The 26621-nt window shown below is 38.3% G+C and overlaps 1 protein-coding gene across 6 annotated transcripts in view; it reads right to left on the bottom strand.

Moving 5' to 3' along the window:
- Positions 1-13936: 13936 nt before the first annotated feature.
- The window catches only part of Mlf1 (myeloid leukemia factor 1), a 36028-nt gene continuing 23343 nt past the window's right edge, over positions 13937-26621 (bottom strand). For 2 of the 6 annotated variants that reach the window (XM_006972629.4, XM_076574207.1), the window contains exons 3-8: positions 24013-24057; positions 21641-21724; positions 20468-20596; positions 18480-18639; positions 16005-16146; positions 13937-14058 (exon numbers count right to left, since the gene is read on the bottom strand). In XM_006972629.4, the coding sequence (XP_006972691.1) occupies positions 13953-14058; positions 16005-16146; positions 18480-18639; positions 20468-20596; positions 21641-21724; positions 24013-24057 (666 nt within the window). In that variant the 3' untranslated portion in view covers positions 13937-13952. The remainder of the gene's footprint in view (positions 14059-16004; positions 16147-18479; positions 18640-20467; positions 20597-21640; positions 21725-24012; positions 24058-26621) is intronic. The other 4 variants (XM_006972630.4, XM_076574208.1, XM_076574210.1 and 1 more) reach the window with 2 other exon arrangements.

Here is a 26621-nt window from a genome sequence, read left to right as displayed (position 1 = left end):
AATCCAGACAGGATAGGACAAGCAGAGACCAAACACTGGTTCCAAATTCTCATCACTGTTTTCTGACCAACGTTCTCATCCTTTTCATTCTTCCTCAGAGTTACCGTCTTAGTTTTTTCACATCTGCCGGACGAGAGTGAGCAGCTCCCTCATCTGTTTCTACATGTGCACACATCCTGCACTTTCTCCTGTAGCTCATTGTATCTGCTCTCTTTCACGATGTCACACGGTAAATCACAGTGATGTCTTTCATGACTCCATTCTTGTTAAAAAAAAAAAAAATGCCAGAACCATGTTCTTTAATAAGAGCCTAACTCGGAGATTTAGTCCTGGAGATACTTTGTACTCTTGCTGGCTACTATTGCTTAGATTGGGAATGGCCAATGATAAGCTTTGATTATACCTGTGATGGGGGCCGAGAACATCTCTTAAAGCAGACGCAGATGCACTGGTGGAGAAGGAAATGAAGAGAAGAAGGAGCTGTCGGGCAACTGGAGGAGCTGTGTACATGGGTGGCTTGTTCTCTGTGTGACTCTGGTGTTGTATGCTTTGCTGGAATCTCTACCACCCAACAATTACCTTCCTCTAACCTCTAAAAATTCTGTCAGAACTTTACTTATATAGTCATAAAAATTGAAGCATTTAGAACAAGGCTGATGACTCTGAATTTCAACTACTTCTGAAATTCTATATTGCTGATTTGTGTCTAATGCTGCACATTTTCTTTCTTGTCTAAGCTCCCCCAGTCAAAGTCCTGCCTGATCTAGTTAATCTTGGCACTGAAGATGTATCAATGGAAGCCACCAGACTGAAGTCTCCAGACAGGGTTTTGGATGGTAAAATAACCCTTTGTCTTAAGGTAAAGATTGTTCCAAAATGAAAAATAAAAGATGAGGCAAAACCTATTAGAGAAGGTTAAAGCATATTATAAAAACATTGCAAATGTTAATTAAAAGATGGTAATGGTATGATTACTACAACTATCATTAGAATGATTCTTTGATCATAAAAGGTCAAAATTCCATACCCTGGTGTAGAACTCATCCCAGTTTCTATATTTATAATAAGATTTTAAAATATTGATCTACTCTCAGTAACATTTACAGAAAAAAAGTGGCCTAGAGAACAAGAATTGTATATTTTATCCTCTTATTGATGAGCCATTTAAAACATAGTGATTTGGTTTTATGTAAATGTCGAGATTGTATATTTGCCTCCCGGGTAAAGCCTTTGCTTGTTGCATAGACAATGCCTTGGTAGTAGGGAAAGTTGTACTAAGCATTAATTCTATATGGGGTGTTCCTGCTAAATTACATAATAACCATGATGTAGAATGAACATAATGAAAAATGTTCAAATCTTTATAAAATGTATTTGTAAGTTTATTTGGTTTACTGTACGAATTTCTCATCCTACCTGCAATCTTCAGTCCTCTGAATTAATGGCCAAATGATGGCACTCCTCTAGGTCCTCTAAATCTGAGGTCTACTCTTTTTGAAAAACACGTTATCTGCTTCCCCCCACTTTCTTTCTTTTTTTGTTTTTTTGAGGCAGGGCTTCTCCGTGTTGTTTTGGTGCCTGTCCTGGATCTCACTCTGTAGACCAGACTGGCCTTGAACTCACAGAGATCCACCTGGCTCTGCTTCCCAAGTGCTGGGATTAAAGGCATGCGCCACCCCCACCCCCACCCCCGACCATTATCTCCTCTTAAGAAGTGGGTGTCCTAGCCAGGCAGTGGTGGCAGCCCTCTGGAGGTAAACGAATGCAAATCTCTGTGAGTTCAAGGCCAGCCTGGTCTACAAAGTGAATTCCAGGACAGTCAGAGATAAACAGAGACACCATGTCTTGAGAAAATAAACTGCAAATTCAGAACTGGTTATAGATCTTTCCACCATGGGCTCTGTAAGATGCAAAACTAGGGAACTGAGAACCAGAGCCAGGACACTTCATCAACTGGGAAGAAAGACCCCTTTCAGCCTCTATCAGATTGTTCTATCTCCTTTGCTACAAAATTTCATTAGGTAAACTATTTTTCACCTGAAACTTGGGCCAACTTCTTCTGAAACACATTTATGGGATTAAAAAAGAAGATCTGGATGATACTCATTGTAGTGGTTTGGATGAGAATGGTGTGCCCATTGGCTCCACATTTGAACACTCAGTCTCCAGTTGGTGGTCCTATATGGAGAAGATTAGAAGGTATGGGCTTGCTGGGGGAAACATGTGACCAGAGGCTGGATTGGAGAGTTTCAAGACTCTTGTCACTTCCACTTCACTCTCTGCTTGGTGCTTGTGGTTGAAAACGTGAGAGATCACCATCGTGTTCCAGCAACCATGCCTGCTCCACCTCTGCCCTGCCTCTATGGACTCCTACCCTGTGGAACTATAAACCAAATAAACTCTTCTAAAATTTGCCTTGGTCATGATGTGTGGTGATAAACTGTGTACCCTAATAAACTTGCCTGAGAATCAGAGGACAGAGCCAGTCACTAGATTAGACAGAGAGGTCAGGCAGTGGTGGCACACACCTTTAATCCCAGCACTTGAGAGCTCATGCCTTGCTTGGGAAGCACACAGGCCTTTAATCCCAGGAAGTAATACAGCAGGGCAGAGAAAGGCATATAAGGCGTGAGGAAACAGGAACTCACTCTCTTTAGGCTGAGGATTTCATAGAGGTGAGAAGTAGTAGGCTGGCTGATCTGGTTTTTCAGCTTTACCCTGATATCTGGCTCAGGTTTTTTTTGTTTTTTGTTATTGTTTTTGTTTTTTGTTTTTTATTAAAAGACCATTTAAGATTTGAACAAAAATGGTGTTTCATCACAGTAACAGAAAGGTATTATACTACATTGACAATTGAGTTTAGTTACAAAACCTCTCTAGTAACATCTCCACTATGTTCTCTTTCTTAAATCATTCTAACTTTGAGATATTTTAAAAGCATGGTCAAAGATATTTGGAATTTTGTTTGGAATAGTCATAAGTGATTAAGTAATCCTAACATTGGTTTAGGTGGAGGTACAGATGAGCATAAAATCAGATCCTCACATGAATTGCATTTTTGCTGACTGTTTGCTTAGCCACACCTCCAACTTCACTTACTCAAATCTTTGTATTTAAAAAGAGTCGAGTATTTTTCACTACCTCTGTGGTATCTGATTGGGCCCAGAGGTTCACATCTTTGAGTGTTTGGTTCCTACCTGGTGAACTGAGGTTTCAAAAGCCCGCACCAGGCCCAGACTCTCTTTCTGCCTCCAATTTGTGCATCAGATGTCAGATCGAAACTACTACTCCAGCCCCATGCCTGCCTGCCTGCTGCCATGCTCCCTGCCATGATGGTCATGAACTCACCCTCTCTCTGAAACAGTAAGCCCCCAATTAAATGTCTTCTTTTATAAGTTGCCTTGGTCATGGTGTCTTTTCACAGCATGAGAACAATAACTAAGAGAATTACTAAGAATAACTAACCTCCATTAGAGAATTCTCTTATTGTTCTGTATAATTTGGGCTGTAAAATGTAGGTTTTAAATTCGGGGGCAGAGAGATGGTTCAGTGGTTAACAGTGTTTACTGCTCTTGCCGAGGGCTCAGGCTTGGATCCCAGAATCCACACTAGGAGGCTCACACCCCTCTGTAGTACCAGTTCCCAGGACTTTGAGGCCTTCCTCTATACTTCTATTTCAAATCTAAATTCTTACAGCTAGAAACAAAATTCTCTCTATTACTAAGAAAAAAGTGTTAACTGGGTCCAGGCAATTGGACCATGTTTCTACTATATTTTTTAGAGACAGAAAAAAAATTTAAAGACTCTAAAAGCCTTATTGTAGGAAGCCCCGAGTGTGTGAAGTCCTGAGTGAAGGTGTGTTGTTGGCATGGGCACAGCCATGTCAAGGACCCTAGCCTCAGACCCAGTGGAAATGGCGAAGACTACCTCCCCTGGAGTGAGGCTCAGAGGGAAACGGTAAAGCCTTCGCCAGTTCATGTGTAGATCTTGACAGTGTGTGCAGAAAATGTCCACCGTGGCTTTCTCCTAGCCAGATCTCCATGGCCTGATGACTGCTCCCCTACAGAAGCTGCTCCTACTAAGATGAGTGAAATCTGTCTCCTTGATCCTGCCATACACCATAAACCCTGCCTCTGCCTTCAATTGTAATAATTCCACCTCCCTGTTCAACTCTATATAAACAAAAACAGGGTCCTGTGGTTTCTCCAGCAGAGAGCCCTGTCCACCAACTCTGGCTTTTCTGTGTGTGTATCTTCTTCATTTCCTGGTCACCCTAGTCAAGTCTGATCCTGGGGCCATGCCGGATGTGGTGCCCTATGACATTCTTAGAAATCCAGCTGCCATGCCAGGTGGTGGTGGTGCATTCCTTTAATCCCAGCACTCCGGAGGCAGAGCCAGGCGGATCTCTGTGAGTTCGAGGCCAGCCTGGTCTACAGAGCGAGATCCAGGATAGATACCAAAACTACACAGAGAAACCCTGTCTTGAAAACCCAAAAAGAAAAAAGAAATCTAGGTACCTTAAAGTAAGTTTGGTGCTATTGTCTCATGGGATATTCAAAGATTTGGATTGACTTTTTTTCCAAATTACACAGAAAACCATCAGACTCAAAAGACAACACCACTTATGATGCTTTATATTTTAAAAAGTCCATGTTTCTTGATTAAAAGAGTATTTGTAGCCAGAATTAAAAATTAAAATTAAATAATATTCATATTTTACCAATACAAAGAAAAATGTTACAAGTAACCCTTATTGGAGTTTTGTTTCTTTTTCTGATTATAAGAAATAAGACTTGGTTATGTTCAAAGAACCTAAAACTCTGATTTGTACCCCTGCCACTAGTGTTTGGTACATGGGGAAAGATGATTTTATTGAGATGATGTTTTAAAGCAATATAATAGTTATCTAATTTCATCATTATTGTGACCTTCCATTTACTGGACCAAACTAAACTCTGCTACTGGGAGAGGACAGGATTACTGGGGAAATAAGAGAAGGAAAGGATCTGTCGTTGTTCATGGATCTGATCGAAGCCTTTGAACAGCTAAGAATCAAGAATTACAATTAACATTCTCTTAAGCTCCTTCTCACTGTCCCTCCAACCCCAGCTATAAGCACACAATTTTGGAAGACTCTCACCAGAAACTCTCCTTACAGTCAGCAAAAGGGCAGGTCCTAATCCACTTGTGCAACTCTATCAGCTTCTGGTTATATCAACTCCTCCAGTTTTAACGACTTACTAGCAGCATAGTGACTAGGTATCTTTAGAAAAAGTCCTGTTAATTTTAGTGTTATTATTAGGATTTGACATAGCAATCTACTGTATGGCTTATTGTTTATGTGGTTTGATGTTATCTTCTCTTCCAGATTTCCTAGGAATGATGACCTTCATATCTCCAAGCTTAAACCTTTTCAAGTCCCCTTTAGATGAGAAAGATTGAGACTTTGGCCCCATGTAGAGGTAGGAACTATCTGTCTATTCGTTATGGAAAACCTTGTACAAGATGGCCTTTCAGGCTTCCCCGCCTCTTACAATGAAAGGGGTCAAAATATCAGAGAGAAATTGAGGCAGGATAGACAGACAGGGAAAATTATGGGGACATGTGAAGAAAAGGAACCCTTCACTTAGGGGTCTGAAGTCCCTCACTAGCTAACACTCAGAATTTCAATACAGTCAACATTATCTTGAGATATTTCTTCCTTCCAGCAGATCACAGATGGGATGGATGTTGGGTTGGGCCAACACATAACCCTGGTTCTGGGCCTGGGTAGTTGCAGGGTTGGTCAGCCTGCCAGCTCTCCACCATCCTCACCACCAGGGGGAGCTCTCCAGCATTGCCCTGGCTAGTTCACCCTTTGCAGAAATGAGCAAGGGGGCGGGCCAGGTCTGCTGTCATCATAGATTAGTATCTTGCTCACCCACAGCAGATGCTCACCTGCAGCAGATGGGAACAAATAGAGACCCACAGCCAGACATTACACAGAGAGTGAGAGACCTTGGGACACTCAGCCCTAAAAGGGATAGCGCCACAGAATCCCTCCTGAGGCTCAGGGAACCCTGTGGAAGAGGAGACAGAGTTTAAGAGCCAAAGGGAACGGAGGACACCACAGCAACGCTCTCTAAATCGATATGCTCAAAGCTCAAATGAACTCACAGGGATTGAGGCAGCAAGCACAGGGCCGGCACTGTGTATTTGTTATGGCTTCCGGTTTAATGTTCCTGTGGAATTCCTTTAGTATGCAAACAAGTGGGTCTTTGGTTCTTGTGCCTTTTCTTGGGCTCTTTTCCTTCTGTTTGGTCCAATTCTGATGTGTTTTTTGTTTTATCTTGTTATATTTTGTTGTACATATTGTGTTGTATAATATATTATTCCTTAGAAGCCTGTTTGTTTTCTAATGAAAGACAGGAAGGAAGTAGATTTGGACAGGAGGGGAGGTGGAGAGGAACTGGAAGTAGAATAAAGGATATGAGGGAAATAAAGTATAGAAGGGAAACTGTGATAAGAATAAAGTATATGAGAAAAAATATCTATTTTCAATAAAAGGGGGAAATGTAGCTATTCCATATGAACTAACAGTAACTGAATTAAATTGGCAAAGAGAAAACAAAAATTAAAGAGATAAATACTCCGAACAGAAAACATTCCATAGAGTACAAGACACATAGACACATGGGAAACATTATCTATATAGTTAAAAACACACATGGGTTTTAGCTGATTAAAAAGTGCTTCCCTCATCTGCTACCTTTTTTTTTTTTCGGTAATTGTGTTCTTGAGTCTTTCAGTGTTTGGTGTAATAGTCCTATTATATGTCACAATCAAATATGTCAGATACAGAGGACAGGGTAAAGAACCAGACTCAGGGCACGGTGGCTGGATTTGGTGTGATCAGGGATTTCCTCCTTAGCGGCTTTACTAATTGTTTCTGTCCTAAAGACTGCTCTGCTCTCTTTATAAAAATCCAAACAATGAACCTTCCTAGGACACAAAATGTGACATTTGACCAGCTGGTTAGTGAGGCTCCCAGGAACAAACAAACAAAATTGTTCTTGTGTTAAAGATTCTAAAAGTATTTAAAACTTCTCTGATTGTGCTCCAGGTTGGGAGCCAAATAGCCATTCACTGTCCACCTTTGTGGTTTACATATATATTTTAGTTCGACAGTTTCATACATGTATGAGTGAAAATTCTCCAACTGCTATAAAATTTTGGGATGGGAGTATGTGTCACTATCAGGTCCCAAAGAAGCCTGAGACAAGTCTCCCTCAGCCCGTGGCTCCTCTCAGCACTTCTTCTGCCCCCCCCACCTAAACCTCTCCAGCCCAGGGGAGGGGGTTTGCTTGTCTTCTTCCAACTTCTGAGTCTATGAAACTCAGCCATTTGGCTACAGGCTCTCTTGGTTCCCACGGGCTCTCTTGGCCTCTTGGCTCTTGGCTAGCTTGCTCTTGGCCTCCTTGCCCTCTCTTCTCCCTCTGGTCTTCCTATCTGGCTTCCCCCACCCCTCTCACGGTCCAGGGGTTGGGTGGGGTGAAGGTGGCCATGTTCTGCTGACCATGTTCAGTCTGGACTCTTCCAGATGCCTCTGGCTGTTCTCTCCCTCATATCTACAATAAAGCCCTTCTCCTCAACCATGAAGCGGTCATGTGTTAGAGCTAAAGTTATGTTTTAATTACTGTAAGAGATCCATAAAACAAAAACACCCCTAGCCTGCAAGCCCCTTGCCCAAGGACAGGTGCTTCCAGAGGTGCTGGAGGCTGTTGTTCGTATAAGATTTAGTTGACCCAACTGTTCCAGATGTGCTTGATCACATGCAGGCAGGAGGTACACAGGCAGGAAGTAAATCCCAATGTATGCTTGGCCCCATTGGATGAAGGCGGGAAGTACATAGCCTTGTGGGTTTGCCTTCTTAAGCACCAGCCAAAGTAGCTCGAGGCCATTTTCTGGGAACTCTGGAATGGACCTGGCCAGAATCCATCATCCTGGCCAATATTTAATTAAAGCTTGCTTCAAATTCGGCTCAAAATTGTGGTAGTGGTCTTATTCTCACCCAGTGGGATTAACAATGTCCTTATTTTCATTCAGTCACAACCTGTGTCCCAAGCCAGGCCCAAGTACCTATTCTCAACAAGTCGGTTAAGAACCAAATTAAAGTGGAAAGCAAAACAAAGAGATTAACGCAACGTGGCCACATTGGGAAGAGGGACAGAGAAACCCAGTGAAGCCCCAAGTTCATGTTCAGGGTACTGAAGTGAGGTTTAAGTTTAAATAGAGCAGTCCTGGTCAGTGTGGTCCTGCCAACTGACCCACCCTCAAGGTTTCATTCTCATCCTGTACAGTGGTTTGGTAAGTTGTCAGATTTGTGTGAAATCTTTCTGGGAGGGAAGGTCCCTCTGTGGTTAACACCTTTTCCTTCTCCCAGCGTGAGATTCCTGGGGAAAACCCCATTTTTTGTGAGGTCCATTGTTTGAATAGTCTGGTGCCTCCAGAGGCACTAATGTCTCTTCAAAGTATCTTCACTTTTGCCTGGTTACAAAACTACACCTTAAACTGAATCTTTTGTAAGGCCAAATAACAACAGAGAACCTTAATGTCTGTGGAGGGTTTGGAATGTCCAGAGCCTAATCACAACTTATCCTGGGCTACCTTTAGCCCCTTAATAGCCATTTCTTGCCTGGCTCTGAGTCTGACTTAACATCCTTGTGGGTATCTGGTGAGACTTTTTGCAATATATAAATTTAAGAGACCATTAACATCCACCAACCAAAGACTAAGAATAAGATCATCAGATAGCATCTGAGGCCTCACACAGATTTCTCTCCACTTTTCTGTAACCCACCCACCTAATGTTTCCAGTGGCAGATTTGAAAAGTCTTATCTTCATAGAACTATTGCCATGTTGGAACATGGTATTCAAGGAAACTGGAATCTGTGCTTGCAGGTCACACTCACTCATGTTTGGCTCCAGAATAAATTGTCTCACCTCTTTTGAAATGAGAGTTGATCATATTTATGCCCCCTTCACCCTCTCTAGTCCCTCTCCTAATCGCTCCTCTTTTTCACAAATAGTCCCCCATTTTTGTTACTATTAAACAAAACCCTTTTTGCAATTTCAAGAATGTCATACAGTCACATCAAGTGTATATCAAAGACTTGCTCAACTTTGTTATACTGTGTACTCATCAACATATTTGGAAAACACCTTGACTTATGACTATGTCTAGTTATTATAAAACTTAGGAAATATCTCCATGTTGGAAGATGGTATGCAGGGTAACCTGAATTTGTATTCCTGGTTCATGTCCATTCCAACTGGCTCAAGAATAAATTTTCTCTTATTCCTTTTGAGGTTAAAACTGTATTTTTGCATCAACAAAGAAAATCTCTTCATTGCACTACAACTGAACAATTTAACACACAGAGCTCAATTACCTCTTTCCACTCTATTTCCAATATGCATTTTAAGGCTAAGCCATTATTTACTATTAATCAAAGAAACAATGGCTTTTGCTAATACTCATTACAAGGAATGGAGAGCAGTGGCTTTATTTTTAATGCAAAGTTCTGTCTTAATTACTTTCAGCAATTTGAGCTGGTATCCAATTCATATAAATCCTAGGTAAAAGTTTAAAGAGATTTTACTAAAATGTGCTAGATGGCTTTTATGAAAGATTTTACATTCAGCACATGATTTAGACTAGACAAAAATCAGGGCCTGTTAACAGATGCAGAGACCCACAGCCAAACATTAGGCACATCTTGGGGAATCCTGAGGAAGAAGAGGAGGAAAGATTGTAGGACCTGGTGGTGTCATGGGCACCCACAAGAAACCCCACAAAACTGATAATCTGGGCTCATAGGGGTCAGAAAGAATGAGCCCATAACCAGGGAGCCTGCATGGGACTGACGTAGGCCCTCTGCATATATGATACAGTTGTATAACTTGGTCTTCATGTGAGACTCCTAACAGAGGGAGCAGGGTTTGTATCTGACTCTGTTGCTAGCTTTTGGGACCCATTCTTCCAACTGGATTGCCTTGTCCAGCCTTAGTAAACAGGAGGAAGTGTCTAGTCTCACTGCAACTTGATACACTGTGGCTGGCTGAAATCCACAGGAGGCCAGCCTATTTCTGAAGAGAAATGGAGGAGGAGTGCATTGGGGGTGGTGGTGGTGGTGGTGGTGGTGGTGGTGGTGGTGGTGGTGGTGGTGGTGGTGGTGGTGGTGGTGGTGGTGATAGAGGAGGTACTGGGAAGAGAGGAAGGAGGGGAAACTTTGATTGGTATGTAAAAACAAAAACAACAACAACAACAAAAATCAACCAAACAGCAATTCAGCCTTTTAGCAAGGGAGATGGCTGAGTTGGGAAAATACTTGTGATCACAAGGGCCTGAATTTGATCTGAGTACCCACGTGAAAAAGATGAGGCTGGTGGTGTGTGCAATTCAAGTTCTGGAAAGTGGAGACATGGAAATCCCTGGGGCTAGGTAACCAGACAACTTAAGTTGAATGGATGAGCAATAGGCCAATGAGAGACCTCGTTTCACAAACAAGGTGGATGGCAACTGAGGAACACCACCTGAGGTCATCCTCTGGCCTCTACATGCATGTGCATGTGAACCTATACACAAATGTGCACTGGCACATACATGCATACAACACATTAAAATGAAATAAAAATACATTTATGCAATATAACAACTTCCCAATGTTATGTTATTGCTTTGGCCAATCATGCATAAAAGGAACATTTTAACTAATATATGCTCAATTAATTTTGGTTATTAAATGAATGAACTTTTTTTAATGGCCAATCAAGGACATAATACAATGATCAGTAAAGTTAACAAGTATATATTATAGTCAGCTAGTGAAGTATGAGCATATTTTGTTTGTTTGTTTGTTTTTTGAGACAGGGTTTCTCTGTGTAGCTTTGCTCCTTTCCTGGATCTCGTTCTGTAGACCAGGCTGGCCTCGAACTCACAAAGATCCGCCTGCCTCTACTTCCTGAGTGCTGGGATTAAAGGCGTGCGCCACCACTGTCTGGCTGTATGAGCATAATTTTACTTCTTAGAAAATGCTGAGGCTTATAGAATACTGTATTTTTTGGGGGTAATTTTTTTCCTTGATAAAGATTATGAAATAACCAAGATCTCTACTGTTGCTAGAGTTTTCCTGCCTTGCCCACAGTTAGGACAAATCTTTGTCACCCGCCAGTCCCACAGACGTTCAGACCCAACCAAGTAAACACAGAGACTTATATTGCTTACAAACTATATGGCCCTGGCAGGCTTCTTGCTAACTGTTCTTATATCTTAAATTAACCCATTTCTATAAATCTATACCTTGCCACGTGGCTGGTGGCTTACCGGCGTCTTTACATGTTGCTTGTCCTGGCGGTGGCTGCAGTGTCTCTCTTTCCTTCTTCCTGTTTCCCCAATTCTCCTCTCTCCTTGTCCCGCCTATACTTCCTGTTTGGTCACTGGCCATCAGTGTTTTATTTATATAGAACGATATCCACAGCACTCTATATTCTTAAAAACTTCATCCTCAAGTTATATAGCTTAGTGCTTGAACTCCAGAGTAAAAGGCTGATTTTTAAATGGTATAATTAAGAGGAGCAACTAAATTATTAATACATGGCTCAGAATTACACATCTAACAAATTCTGAGAAAGTCAACTATTCTAGTTTTCAGACCAGAGAATGTACTTTTCTAACTGTAAAAGGAGTCTGTCATTGAACTCCGACAAGACAGAAATCTGCAACATTAAAATTTTAGGAGAAAGGATAGATAAATGATGATAAATTGTATGAATGTGATATGGAACAAACCCTATACTATATGCAGAAATTGTAACAAAATTCATGTACATAAGCAATTAAAAATATTTTCTTGGAAACAAATCTTGATCATTCTTGTTCTTTTTCAAATAATTTCTTATAAAATATTAATAGTGTAATATATATATATATATATATATATATATATATATATATATAAATTTTTTTTGAGACATGGTTTCACACTCTATAGTCTAGGGCCTCAAACTCACAGCAGTTCTCCTGCCTCCCTTTCTAGGATGTTTGGAGGGGAGGTGGGAACCACCATGCCTGGATCACTAGTATAGTTTCAATATTTTAAGGTTTTTGAGTGAGGTAAGCCAGACTCAGAAAGACAAACATGGTATGTACTCACTCATAGGAGGATACTAGATGTAATATAAAGATGACTAGACTGCTACTCACAACTCCAGGGAGGTTACCTAGAAAACAGGACCCCAAGAAAGACACAGGGATTGTCCAACCACAGAGAAATGGATGAGATCTACATGAGCAAACTGGACATAAGTGGAAGTAATGAAGGGCAAGGGGCGGGGGAAAGAGAGCTTAGGGGAGTGGGAGATCCCAGCTGGATCAAGAACAGAGAGGAAGAACAAAGAATAAGAGACCATGATAAATGAAGACCACATGAGAATAGAAAGAAACAAAGTGCTAGAGAGATCCCCAGAAATCCACAAAGATACCTCCACAATAGACTACTGGCAATGGTGGAGAGACAGCCCGAACTGACCTACTCTGGTGATAGGATGGCCAAACGTCCTGTCGTGCTAGAAATCTCATCCAATGACTGAGGGAACCGGATGCAAAGATCCATGGCCAGGCCCCACGTGGAGCTCCAGGAGTCCAATTGGCAAGAAAGAGGAGGGACTGTATGAGCGAGAATTGTTGAGACCAAGATTGGAAAAAGCACAGGGACAAATAGCCAAACTAATGGGAACACATGGACTATGAACTAATAGCTGAGGAGCCCCCAACTGAATCAGGCCCTCTGGATAAGTGAGACAGTTGATTAGTTTGATCTGCTTGCGAGGTCCCAAGGCAGTGGGACCGGGACCTGTCCTTAGTGCATGAGCTGGCTGTTTGGAACCTGGGGCTTATGCAGGGACACTTTGCTCAGCCTGGGGGGAGGGCACTGGACTGAATCTACCAGGTTGAGCTGAATCCCCAGGGGAGTCTTTGCCCTGGAGATGGGAATGGGGGATGGGCTGGGGGGGAAGGCGGGGGAGGGGGGGAAGACAGAGGGATCTGTGGCTGATATGTAAAATTAAATTAAATTATAAAATTTTAAAAAAGGATTAAAAAAAAAGAAAAAAACCTAGAAAAATATTTTAAGGTTTTAAGCTAGCCAAGAATATAGCTCATTATAAAACTTGAGAAAAACTAAACTTTGACTCGCATCACTCTACTGTGGGTGTTAGCAGACAGCGTATTTTATTTTATGTTTTGTTTTTTCGAGACAGGGTTTCTCTGTGCAGCCCGGCTGTCCTAGAACTCAGAGATCCGCCTGCCTCTGCCTCCTGAGTGCTGGCATCAAAGGTGTGTGCCACCACCATTTCATTTTAACAACCTACTTTTGTGTACTGAACTAAATGACAGAACTAGTTTAGAACCATAATCAATCATGGTAAGTACACATCAAAATGACCAAAGACACAAAATCAGCATGTGAGTTTTAAAGTTAGTATATCTTTTTTTTTTTTTTTTTTTTTTTTTTTGGTTTTTTCGAGACAGGGTTTCTCTTGTGTAGCTTTGCGCCTTTTCCTGGAACTCACTTGGTAGCCCAGGCTGGCCTCGAACTCACAGAGATCCGCCTGGCTCTGCCTCCCGAGTGCTGGGATTAAAGGCGTGCGCCACCACCGCCCGGCCTAAAGTTAGTATATCTTAATGAGTTTTATATAGAATGTTTACCAATTTAATCACATTGTTGAACATCAAAATTTTATTCCTAAATTATGATCAATGTAAAGCTAAAACTTACAAGAACATTCAGATTCAGAAGAAAGTTGCAAAGTACAGTATCAATTTAACAACAGATTGGTCTTTTTTATATTACCTAGCACCATGACTTTCTTTGTTAAAACAACCAACTAAACAAATGAACTGCACGGCTATTTATTTTTTGGTGATTTTCACAGGTGATCCTTTGATATTGAGTTTGTCCGCAACAATGTTTGATCTTCTTCCATTCTCAATGGCTGGACTTCGATGAATTTTCTCTCTGAGAAATACACATATGACTGACTATTAATACCATTTAAAAATACTCAATGGTTTATAAGTTACTGCAACCAAGTTATAACTTAGAGCTTTATATTAAAAGTTCCTCAAAAACTTTAGAAAACCATTTTATTGAATATTCAAGAAAGTAGGAGCTATTTTACCTAAGATGTACTGAATCACTTGCAGCTTAAACAAGGTTGTTAAAAATGGTAGCCGCTAGTGATCTTTACACTGAATTCAGCTCTTGAGTTGTGCCACCCACATGTGAAAAGAGATTTAGTAGTCACACATATCTAATAGTTAACATGTTGGCCAGCACATTGTATCCTGTGGAAATTCACTTCTGAAAATTCGAATGGACAGAATTACTAAGAGAGAATGCAGCTGCCTGGGCCACAGATTTATAGAACATCCAAAATGAGCATGCTTTCGCGAACTGAGACCTAGATTTTGTGTTTAAACTCAGCAATGTAGGATGTTTAACCATAATGTCTTCAATGTGAGATAAATGTTACCAAAAAGATAGAGGCAAATTTTTAAGCCACTTAATAGAAAATATGCAGGTCTAAATTCCTGAACAAGTGCTTTCACAGGAAATATGGCAGCATGTGGAATTCTGCAGCAGGATTCTAATTGACTTGAGGCCCGTTTGCCCGGTGCTGGTTCTGGAGGCCTTCTCTAACAGTCCTGCACTCTCGGAGCTTAGAATGGATGTCGGTCTCAAGGGCTGTTGAAGTTTCTCCCAAGAACTTGAATTAACTTCAGAATATGTACTAAGTATATAAAAGCACCATAAATTTTAACATGTGGTTTCAACAAATTATTTTTTCCCAGTTATTCCAAAAGCAATTTCAAGAAGATAAAAGTTTTTATAAAATTTATCTAAAATATCTAGTGCAATAAAATATATTTCATAAAATACTTAACTTATATATTTATAATAATAAATAATTTTATTATTAACTTAATAATAATATAACTATACTATACTTAATAGTATAGTAACACAACACTATTACATATTGTGAAAGTATTTAAAATTAATTTATAATTAAATGCTGGATTTTGACCTGGTAAGGAAGTTAAGTTTTTTAAATACAAATCTTTGCCTTATAGTGTCTATATAAATATCTTTTTTTTTTTTTTTTTTTTTTTTTGGTTTTTGAGACAGGGTTTCTCTGTGTAGCTTTGCGCCTTTCCTGGAACTCGCTTTGTAGACCAGGCTGGCCTCAAACTCACAGAGATCCACCTGCCTCTGCCTCCCGAGCGCTGGGATTAAAGGCGTGTGCCACCACTGCCTGGCCCTATATAAATATCTTAAGCTCGTGTGAAATGTATGCTTTTGAATTTCACATTAGGAGTTGTTTCACAAGAAAACTACATCAAAGTATATAAAATCTCCTTAGTATTTTTTGTCTTCTATTTTTTCCCCTGATGATTAAGAACAGTTCTAAAATAGTATTTGTTTTCAGAAACAAAATTTTGATTTGCATGGACTACTTAGATTTAATATAAAGTTACTATTTTCATAAGAGATACTGTAGATACACAGCTTAGATATTTGTAAGAACTTGATAAGAAATAAAATTACATAACTTTTTTTGTTGTATGTTTTTGTGTGGGGGTAAGAACACATGTGTGGGTAGGTTCATGTTCATGTGTGTGTGCATGTATATAGGTCATAAAAAATTGTGGTTATTATTCTTTAGGCTTTGACTCAAAAGGCAGGTGAGGCTGTCTGGCCAGAAAGTCTCTGGGATCTGGATTCCAAATGCACGCTACTACGGCAGGCTTTTGTTTTGTTTTGTTTTGTTTTACATAGGTTTTGGCAATCACTCCGGTCCGTGAGATTACATGACAAACTTTTCCTGTACGAGTTATCCACCCCCAACCCACAGTCCAGAACTTTGCATTAGGAGCACTGCTTTAAGAAACAACGTTTACCTCCTTCTGAGTTCTCGTGGCACTGCATTCTCATAACCCACACTTCGCATTCTAGGGTTGTTTTCTAGATTGTGTGGTCGTCCACTAGGCTTGAACTTCAAAATTTCATTTTGCCACTCATCATCAAAAGCATGAGCATCACCTAGAGTAAAAGTCAAATCCAGGGAACAAGTATTTAGGTTTCTACTGTCAGGACTGTCATGGGTCACCACATGCTTCATGTAGTGTGACCCTTACAACAGAGGCAGGATGCTTCTGCAATACTTCCCTTGTTGGTTTCTCTACTGATTATCTAGTTATGGTAATATAATTTTTCACTTGTCTTGTTGATTATCCTATTACTCTATGTGGACTGGATGATGATGAGCTTTCCTCTTGAACCATCTCATAATGATCATGAAGTTCCCCATGCTCTTGGACAGTCCTTCAGTAGCTTGCATTTCTATTCACCTCTTCATGTTCCTAACCTGAGTTCTTAAGTTTGTTGTCAATTTCCCAACACTCTCAGTTATGATGTCATGAAGTAGGTAAACTAATTTCCATAAAAGTGACAAACACACAGATGATTGTTCCTGTTCTTTTACATTGTTCTTATGAAAATCCCAACACACTGATCATTACCAAAATACTCAGTGTACACATATATGTACATATATGTATATATGATTTTTTAATTTATATGTAGACATGTGTGTCTATGTGGGGGTATGAAGATGTAAGTGTTGGTGCCCTTGGAGGCCAAAGGCTTCTCTTTGGAACTGTAGTTACAGGTACTTGTGAGCCACCTGATGATGCAACCCCCACAGGTTGGCCTTGGAACCGTGACTAGGGCTGCCCAGGGAATAAATGACAACAGACACACAGAGAAGCTGGGGTCGGGTGAGCTGTAAGCACTCGGCTGGAGTGGCACCAACTAACCCCAAACAACAACCTGGAACCTCAGTGCTTTTACTGAGCAGCACACTGGGAGGGGTTAGCTGGTTTCCACAGGAGGGAGTTCTCCAGAGACAAGTAGTCTAAATCTGCAAAAACAGCCAGGGGGAGGAAGCTCAAGTTGCCAGTTTTTGTCCACAATGATCAATCCTCTGTAAACATTCCCACTAGACTAGAGGAAGAAGGTTTTGCCAGTTCCTAGGCTGGGGAATGCTTTGCCCATTTCTCATGTCTGAAGCCTTGGTCCTTATCATGGCTGTGCACACATCAATGATATCCATTCATTTAGAACTTCACTCACTCAGGGCTTCCTCTGCTCACTACATCCTGACAAGGGGAATTGAAGTCAGGTGTTCTGTAGGAGAAGTATGTGCTGTCCCCCCGCCCGCCCCAGAGCTGAGGACCGAACCCAGGGCCTTGTGCTTGCTAGGCAAGCGCTCTACCATTGAGCTAAATTGCCAACCTCAAAGTATGTGCTCTTAACCATTAATCTATCTTTCATAATACATTATCATAATGATTATAGTTAGGGAAAGTTCAAGTTATTTGGCTTTTATCTTACTTCATAAGAATAGTTTCTCTCCTACCATGTAGGACCCTGGGAGTTAAACTTGAGTTGTTAGGTTATAAGTGCATTTATCTTATCTCCTGAGCCATCTCACCATCCCATAATAATTTTTATCTATTTAAAATAATTTCTTTTTCTGAAATGATACATATTTAAGCTCTTTACTATGATAAAACATTATTCAAAGTACCTTCTGAGTGACATTTCAGTACAATTCAATTTTAATTAAAAGTTTGATTATTAATATTTATTTAGACAAAATAACTTGTCAATTAACAGTGTTAGTTATTTTAATGTAATTTAAATATAATAAAAAAGTTAGGCACTAGAAGAGCTTAATGTACTGAAGAATAAATATAAAAATCTAGAAAACAGATTTGCTTGGTATTATGTATGTCATCTTACATATACTAGAAATTATCTATACAAACTATAGAATCTTTTAAGTGAGTTATGAGCTATTTACAAAACTTTTAGGAAACAATACTTTTTAAAAATAATAGGTATTTGCAGTTATAATGGTGGGATAAATTGAGCACAGTCTGAATAAAATAGCAAAATATCAAGTTGAAAAATGTTTATATATGCATAAAACTATAAAGAAAATTCATCAAAACTTGAGTGGTATTTTGAGACTGAAGTGATGATTGACTTTTATTTATTCCTTTAAACTTTTCAAGTATGCTTCTTGACAACCAAAAAATTAAAATAAACTCATTTTGCCCATAGATAATATTATTAAGAAACAATTCAAAATCTTTCATTCTATCATTTTATAAGAAAACTGAACAATACCTCACATAAACAAAACTTATTGTAAAATGTGTTAGATGATAGAACCACAATTGAATTACCCTGACCAGCATTTCCTACACATTCCTTATAAGCTATCTTAATAAAATAAAAATTCATGAAGTTCTAGAAATGCAGCTATTATTTCCCTTTTGGAGAGAGATTTTTGTGTCATAACTTACTTTCATTCATATTGATGAACTCCTGATTGACCTCTTCATCTCCAGTCTTGTTGTTCTTGGACTTTTTAATGACATGAGCTCGGTCATGGATATGATGACCAACAGCCATTTTCTCTAGACCACTGTCAGAATCTCTCACTGCTCTTCTGGTTTCTTTTATCTTTAAAAATCAGGTAGAAGTTATTTAGTTAATATTTAAACATACTAGATTGGATTCTCCAAGGTCTGTTTATTGAAGTAAGGCTGCAGATTTGCTGCTTTAAAGTCTATTATTTTGTACAATTAATAAAATGATTAACTATACTCAGTTACATTATCAACTTGGCTGTGGTAATAAAATCAATACTATTTCTTTAACTGTTTACAATTTAACATTTTCCAAGTTGTAATAAAATATTAAAACAGAATAAGTTATATAAAACTTAGTTATATAAAATAAGCTATATAAAACCTTTAATACTGTCTTTGACAATGTAATGGATGGAAGCTAATAAGTGCAACTACTCATTCATCAATTTTGCTTGAAGGCCTTGAGTCTCATGACTCATATGTACCAATGCCATGGAAGTATTATTAGAATGTTTATGCTAGCCAATGATTATTAATGTGATTTTCAATGTAACATCTATAATTATATCAGCTTACATTAAGACTTCACTATGTTCAGCAAAGTAAAATGCCAGTAAATTTGCTAAACAATGCAAAGATATCACTAATAAGTGTGTTTACACATCAGAACTGAAAATGAATTACTTTACATTCATTTTTCTGGTAATCTAAAATCTTACTGCAATCTACAAGGCAATGGAGAAATGGGAATTTTCATATCACCATTTGTAGAAGCCAAGAATTTTCATCACTATGGGTTAGTAACTTGGTAATTTTAAAGTAAAAGTGAGGGGTTATGCAAACCCTACAAACCCAGAAACACTATTCCTAGATTCTTATATAAAATATTGTTGATAAAACGTTGTGTTATATGTATATCCTGGGTACAAACTACACAGTAGTTAAAAAGAGAAACAAAAAGCTGGGTATGGTGGTACACTTGGGAGGCAGAGGCAGGTGGAGCTCTATGAGTTCAAGGCCATCCCAGTCTGCATAGTGAGTTCCAGGCCAGCCAGAGGTTCATAGTAAAACCACGTCTCAAAACAAACAAAACCAGAATTTAAAATAAAAATAAAGAAACCTGGGTTACATGCACAACTTGAATAAATTTCTGAAACATTCTACTGAGCAATGGCAAGTTGAGGAGGACACATACAATAATGATACCATTTATACAAAGTTGAAAAACCGAAAAAATAATCTAAGTTGTATTTTATGCTGTATTCATACAGAATAAATTAAAAATGTACAAGTATGATAAGCTCCAGATATAGGAAAATGATTGTCCCCTGAAAGACAGGAAAACTTATCTTAGAAGATTTATATCTGTTACAATCATGCTCAAAAAATAAAAAAGAATTATCTTAAAAGAAATAGAGAAAATGCTGCTTTAACTAATCTATGTGGCAGGAATATGGGTTTATTATATATCCTTTCTGCACAATTTAAATATTTTATTAGTTTAAAAATTAACTTCATATGTAAACTCTCAGTAGACATTTCGTGAAGCAAAGGCTTCTTTTAGTGTCCATCTTATCAATCATAAATATAGTGAGGGTCAATAGATATCTATGTGATGGTCACCTTCATGGTGGTGAACAAAACTTCCATCAACTGATCACAGTTGGATGTTAATGTTTCCATAGTGATGACTGCCTTTTCACCATGCCTCTTTCCCATCCCCTGCCACCGTTAGACATTCTACTTTCCTATAACTTAATAAAACCCTAAGAACGCTTAAAAAGTACTCAAAGCCAGGCATGGTAGTTCACACCAGCAATTCCATACTTAGGAGACTGAGGCAGGACTGCTCCAGGTTTGAGGCCAGCTGGGACTACACAGTATGACTTCATCTAAAAACAACAGTAATCAAAACTTACTCCTCCGGGAGCCCTACGGGTTTGAGTTGAGGCCTGGAAAACCTTCGGTGGTTCATCTCCTACTTTGGAATAGGTCATAACAGAGGAAGAACAAAACGAATGCCCATTTGGATCCATTGAAAGTTGACCCTAGAGACAAGGGAAATTGAAAATTAAGAGTCTAGTTAAATATGAAGAATGAATGTCAAGAGTGTACATTAGCTATACAGTTGATCAAAATGGAATAAGGTGTCCTAATCTACTTCTGTTTTTTGGTGCTAATTTCTATTTCTTGTGTAAAGAATGACAAGTGATTCAAATCTCAGTTTGTGTGGCTTAGATTTAAATAAAGATGAGCCTTAGGCAGAGGCTCTCTCTCCTACAGTTTTGCCAGTCAAGATCAAGTGAATTGGGTATGTACCAGGAACTTCCTTATTTTCTTTGGGTACCAGATTGATAGATTCCTAAAACCATTGCTAATATCCTAGATTTTAGCATTTCTAAATGATTCACAGAATTCAAATTGAATATTGGAATGATACAGGTCACCTTCAGATCAAACCACGTTACTCTGTTTTGATGCTAATATTATAAGCAGAACAGTAGGAGTACTAGTGCTTGTTTATAATACTTAGAATGTATGGATCTAATCTAGCATCCAAAACATTTTTGTTTTCAGAGATTTTTTAATATTGAAACTTAGTTACTAGCATGTAATACAACTTTTGAAGTAAATAGGAAATAAAATATGCAAATTTATGGAAAATATTCCTTTACAAAAGTAACTCACAAGAATATTTTGAGGTTGGATTTTTTAAAAATTGTTTGTAAGCCAACTAATGTGACTTTTCAGACTTTTAGGTTGTAAAATAAATTAATGAGATGTAATTATAAATTTTTTAATTGTATAAGAGAAAATATCAGAAAGCTGATATAATTATAATATCCTAATATAACATAATCACTTAAACTTTTGTTTCAGGAATAAATTACATAAGAATCATATATGGGTTAATCGTGTAACTTATGTAATAATGTTAATCATGTGATAATCATGTAATATTGTGTACAGGTTAATCATGTAATCATTTTTTTGCTATTTTAACTATGGTTAAAGATGTTTGAAAAATCACTAAAATATAGGCTATAAATAACTGAAAATAATGTTCTCATCAGTTTATTTTTAGTACTTACAAAGTTTCTTTGTAACTCCTGAATACCATTTCGCATATTTAACATCATCCGATCCATTGATTGAAAAGGGTTGACATCTGCATGCTATAGGATATTGGGAAGTATGTTATCAATTACAACACCAAAGCAAATCAATCTTCCCAAAACAGCAGAAAAAAAATCCCCAATTTACTATATCACGCAGTAACCAACTAGGCAAAAATAATTTAAGAACGATACAATAAGAGTGATTTGTTAAAGAAAAAGAAGCATATGCAAAATTGCAAACAGCCAACATAAATTAGGGAGTTATAAAACTGCAAATATACACACATACACACACACACATTTTATACCTAGGTATACATATCTATATATGTATATCATACACATACACATGTTTGTAAATACTTATATATTATCATTTGTCAGCTTCCTTAAACCAGAGTTCTTTCTTTCTCTTTCATGCTTTTATCTTCTCACTAACCCTTAAAGTTCAAAAAGTCTTCTCTAGGGAGGGATGGCTCAGACAGCACATACTGTTCTTGGGGAGGGCATGAATGAGTTCATTTCCCGCCAGTCAAGCAGCTCCCTATTGCCTGTAATTCTAAGTCCAGCTACCAAGTATCTGACACACTCTTTTGCCCCTATGGACACTGCACAAATGTGTACAAATCCCCACATATAAACACAATTTTTAAAAAATTCACATCTGATTGATCTTCATAACACTCAAAAGTTTTGGGCTGTGGGCTTGCATTCTCCATATGCTACCACAGTATGACCTTCCTCATCATTTTATTGGTATCTTTATGATATACTGCTTTCTTCTGTAACTAGTCCCTCAGGAAGGACAAATATTACATCTCAAGCTTCAGAGACAAATAACTCAAATTTAGTGCAAAATAATGAAAATCTGTTCATGAGAATATAGATACAAATATTCTAAATTTATTATGTTCTAATCCTTGGATTACTTTTTGGTATTAGAAACTAGTAAGATAGATGGAAGTTAGAAGGTTGGCAAGGTCTGCTTTGCAACAGCCATACTTGTGTAGGCAGCAAGAAAAACCAAGGACTCCTTGGCAACAAAGTCAGAGAAAAAGCAGCCAACCTGAGTTTTTCCAAATGCTATACTTTGTCACCTTGTGGAAAGTCATCATGGGCACGTGGAAGTCCATCTTTGAAATACAATTATTGAGTTTCTTTGCATGTCAAGTGAATGTTCCCTCAAAATCTATTTTTCCATTTCTGAAGATTGATTTTTTTAATGATTTATTTATTTGCATTGGTGCATCTGTGTAAGGGTATTGGATCCCCTGGAACTAGAATTACAGATAGCTGTAAGCTGCTATGTGGGTGCTGAAAATTGAACCCAGGTTTTCTGGAAGAGCAGCCAGTGCTCTTAACTGCTGAGCCATCTCTCCAGCCTCTTTGAAGACTGGTTTTATATTTTGATAGGCTTACTGTAACCATCTTGACCAGTGGTTCTCAACCTGTGGGTCACATCCCCTTTGGGAAACTATCTCCCAAATATTTACATTATGATTTATAACATTAGCAAAATTGCAGTTATGAAGTAGCAAGATAAGTAATTTTATGGTTGGGGGTCCCCACAACATGAGGAACTGTATTATAGGGTTGTAGCACTAGTAAAGTTGAAAACGGATGATCTTGACAGAAATGAAGATATTCCAAAAACACATGCCTCTTTGGCTATCAGACTACTGAAATAATCCCCAAGAAATTGGATTTCCCTCAGCAGTTTCATGGTAGGAAAATGAAAAGGCTGAAGTCTGGTAGTAGCCAGTGGGGGAACTTGTCTCCCAGGAAGAGACAAGTTAACTATTTCACATAGTTACACAACTGGTTGGATACTTTGCAGGAGAGACTGGGGCTGAGACAGTGATGGGTCAGTGATGGCTGGGACCACACAGTAACCAAGACTGCTTACTTAATCCATACATCTTCCCTCTACACCAAAACCTCCTGTAGAGACCCTGAAGATGGACTTGGAAGGTCTCTGCACCTTAGTTCTTCCCAATGTGGTAACATTGAAGACATCTCTTCTTTGTCAGCTTTTCACTATTACTTACCTGTTTAACTGGCCTACTGATGACCAGTGGGTAAGCCTGGCTTGTAAGTGCTGTCAGGCCCAGGTTCTGGTCCTAACAACTCTGATAATTACTTTAGAAAACCCATGTCTATGCATGCTTGGGTAAATTTAATACATGTAACAAAGGTTTCCAGGATGAAGCTTAAGAGCCATTAGGGAAGTTAGTGAGATGCATGCAAACTCACTCTGCTTGAGTTAACAAAGTATGTGTTAAAAATATAGCTAAATGTATGTATTAAAAATATAGCTAAAATAATTTCTGCCTAATGACACGAACCATACCACCAAACCTTCCAAAAGGTACAAGAGGAAAACTTGTTGCCTAGAAAAATAATACACAAATTTTGGTTGCATTTATGATATAGGCATATCTAAAATATAAAAATGTACTGCATAGCCATGTAGCACAGAGCTACCATCATTACAGAACTTTTTAATAAAAAATACTCAATGTGCACTTTTTAAATTTATCTGTTGATTACTCATTGTAGCATCTGCTTGGCCAGCAAATGAAGCCACAGTACTACTGAAAATATGACTTTTTTTTTTTTTTTTTTTTTTTTTTTTTTTTTTTTTTTTGGTTTTTTGAGATAGGGTTTCTCTGTGTAAGCTTTGTATCTTTCCTGGAACTCGCTTTGGAGACCAGGCTGGCTTCGAACTCACAGAGATCCACCTGCCTCTGCCTCCCGAGTGCTGGGATTAAAGGCATGCACCACTACTGCCTGGCCAAAATATGACTATTTTAGTAAGATGATTGAATGAAAGTCTTTGCTACAGACTAAGGCAAACATTTCAAAAATAATTAAAACAAAGTATAATGACTAGGAGTAAAGCATTTCCTAATGCAACTGCTATTTCTAGTCCATATTTTTAAAAGATCCACTATTCTTACTATATCCAATTAAAACAAAACAATCACATTTTTATCATTATCAAATAAGTAAATATAATAGAGAAAAAATTTATGCTTCCTAAAATCAGTTCAGGGAGTAAGAAATCAACATAGGTTTCAGAAATGGTAGGCAAAGTAAGTTAAACATAATAGATAGAATAATCAAATAGTTCATAAATTACTCTTCTCAACATGTAGAAAAGAATAAATGAATGTTTTATGTGAATAAAAGAATGGGGTTGGTGAGATGTCTCAGTGGGTAAATGCACTTGCACCAAGCCGGAAGCCCTGAGTTTGATCTCCAGGACACACACTGGAAGGAGAGACCTGACTTCCACAGGATGTTCTCTGACCTCCACATGGGCTCATTTCCTCAAATGCAATGAATTTTAAGTTAAATTTTAATATTGACTGCTTGGAGGTTTCAAGTGATGAAAGTCAATTTTGATTTTTCTGAGTTAAAGTGGAACATTACAAGCTGGACATGATGTACAGGCCCCAATTCTCAGCATTCAGGGAGGGAGGCTGAGGCAGGAAGATCTGGAATTCCAAAGCCAGTCTGAACCACAGAGTGAGTTCCATGCCATCCTAGACTATACAGCAAGGCTCTGCCGCCTTAAAGGAGGATATATGAACATATAACAAACATAACATTTTAATTTTTTCTTTGTTTGTTTTTTTGGTACAGTGTTTCTCTGTGTAGCCTTGGCTGTCTTGGAACTGGCCTCAAATTAAGAGATCTGCCTGCTTCTGCCTCTTCAGTGCTGGGATTAAAGGCTTGTGCCACTATGCCTGACTAAGTTTTATCATTTTTAATACAGTATTACTAAAGACAAGATAATAATTATAAAATTATGTATATTTAGAACAGAAACACATTGGACATACCAATAAAATTCTTCTATTGACAGAATAGGTTAGATGCCCTCTGGCATATCACCTAGTCTACATGTTATATCTTGAGTTATAAAGTAATAGCAAGTTTAAATATTAGAATGTTTAGTTTTTTATGTTAACTTTTTTTTTGAGACAGTGTCCTAGTTAGGGTTACTATTGCTATGATGAAACACCATAATCAAAGCAACTTGGGGAGGAAAGGACTAATTTGGCTTAAGGTTCCAAATCACTGTTCATCATCAAAGGAAGTCAGGACAGGAATTCAAGCAGGATCCTGGAGGCAGGAGCTGATGCAGAGGCCACGGAGGGATGCTGCTTACTGGCTTGCACTGTGCTGTTTATAAGCTATTCAGTCTAAATGTTTTGTTATTACAGCTCAACTACATGTAAAAATAAGGGACCAGTAATTTTAAATTTTCATTTCAATGTTGGTCTTGAACTTTCTTTTATTCAGAATTATCTTCCTACTTGACTTTCCTATTTAATCATGACATTTATATAATCACATTTCTTCTATGTGTTCTCCTCTTGATTTAAAGAAACGTTGGCAAGACAAATGTAATTTGAAGAATGCTTAGATGCAGATAGTTCTAAATAATGAAACTTTCACACTACAGTTTCACAGAAACATAAATCTTTATTTAGTCATATAGTTCTTATTCCAGTTCTTAAATATTCAGTGCTTTGGGCTGGAGAAATGGCTCAGAGGTTAAGAGCTCTGGTTGCTTTTCCAGAGGATCTGACTGAGTTCAATTCCCAGGAACCACATGGTGGCTCACAACCATCTATAATGAGATCTGGTGCCCTCTTCTGGCCTGCAAGAACAAATGCAGGCAAAACACTGTATACATAATAAATAAATCTTTGAAAAAAAAAATCCAGTGCTTTTAGTAAAAGAAACATCTGTGGAAGACACAGTTATTTCTGCTACAAGTGACCAATTGAGTTAATGCTGACTTGTATAAACGTCTTCAATACATTTCCAGCTGAATTATAAGCAGGTCTCATTTATATGCTTACAAGGTAATAAAATTACCTTTTCTTGCTTCCTTCATGAAAGCTTGTAAGTAGCTCATTTATGCATATAAATCCAAAGA

Source organism: Peromyscus maniculatus, chromosome 6, assembly GCF_049852395.1.
Source record: "Peromyscus maniculatus bairdii isolate BWxNUB_F1_BW_parent chromosome 6, HU_Pman_BW_mat_3.1, whole genome shotgun sequence".
Lineage (NCBI taxonomy): Eukaryota > Metazoa > Chordata > Mammalia > Rodentia > Cricetidae > Peromyscus > Peromyscus maniculatus.
The sequence above is the reverse complement of the archived record's forward strand: the minus strand, read 5'-3'. Positions and strand labels throughout refer to the sequence as shown.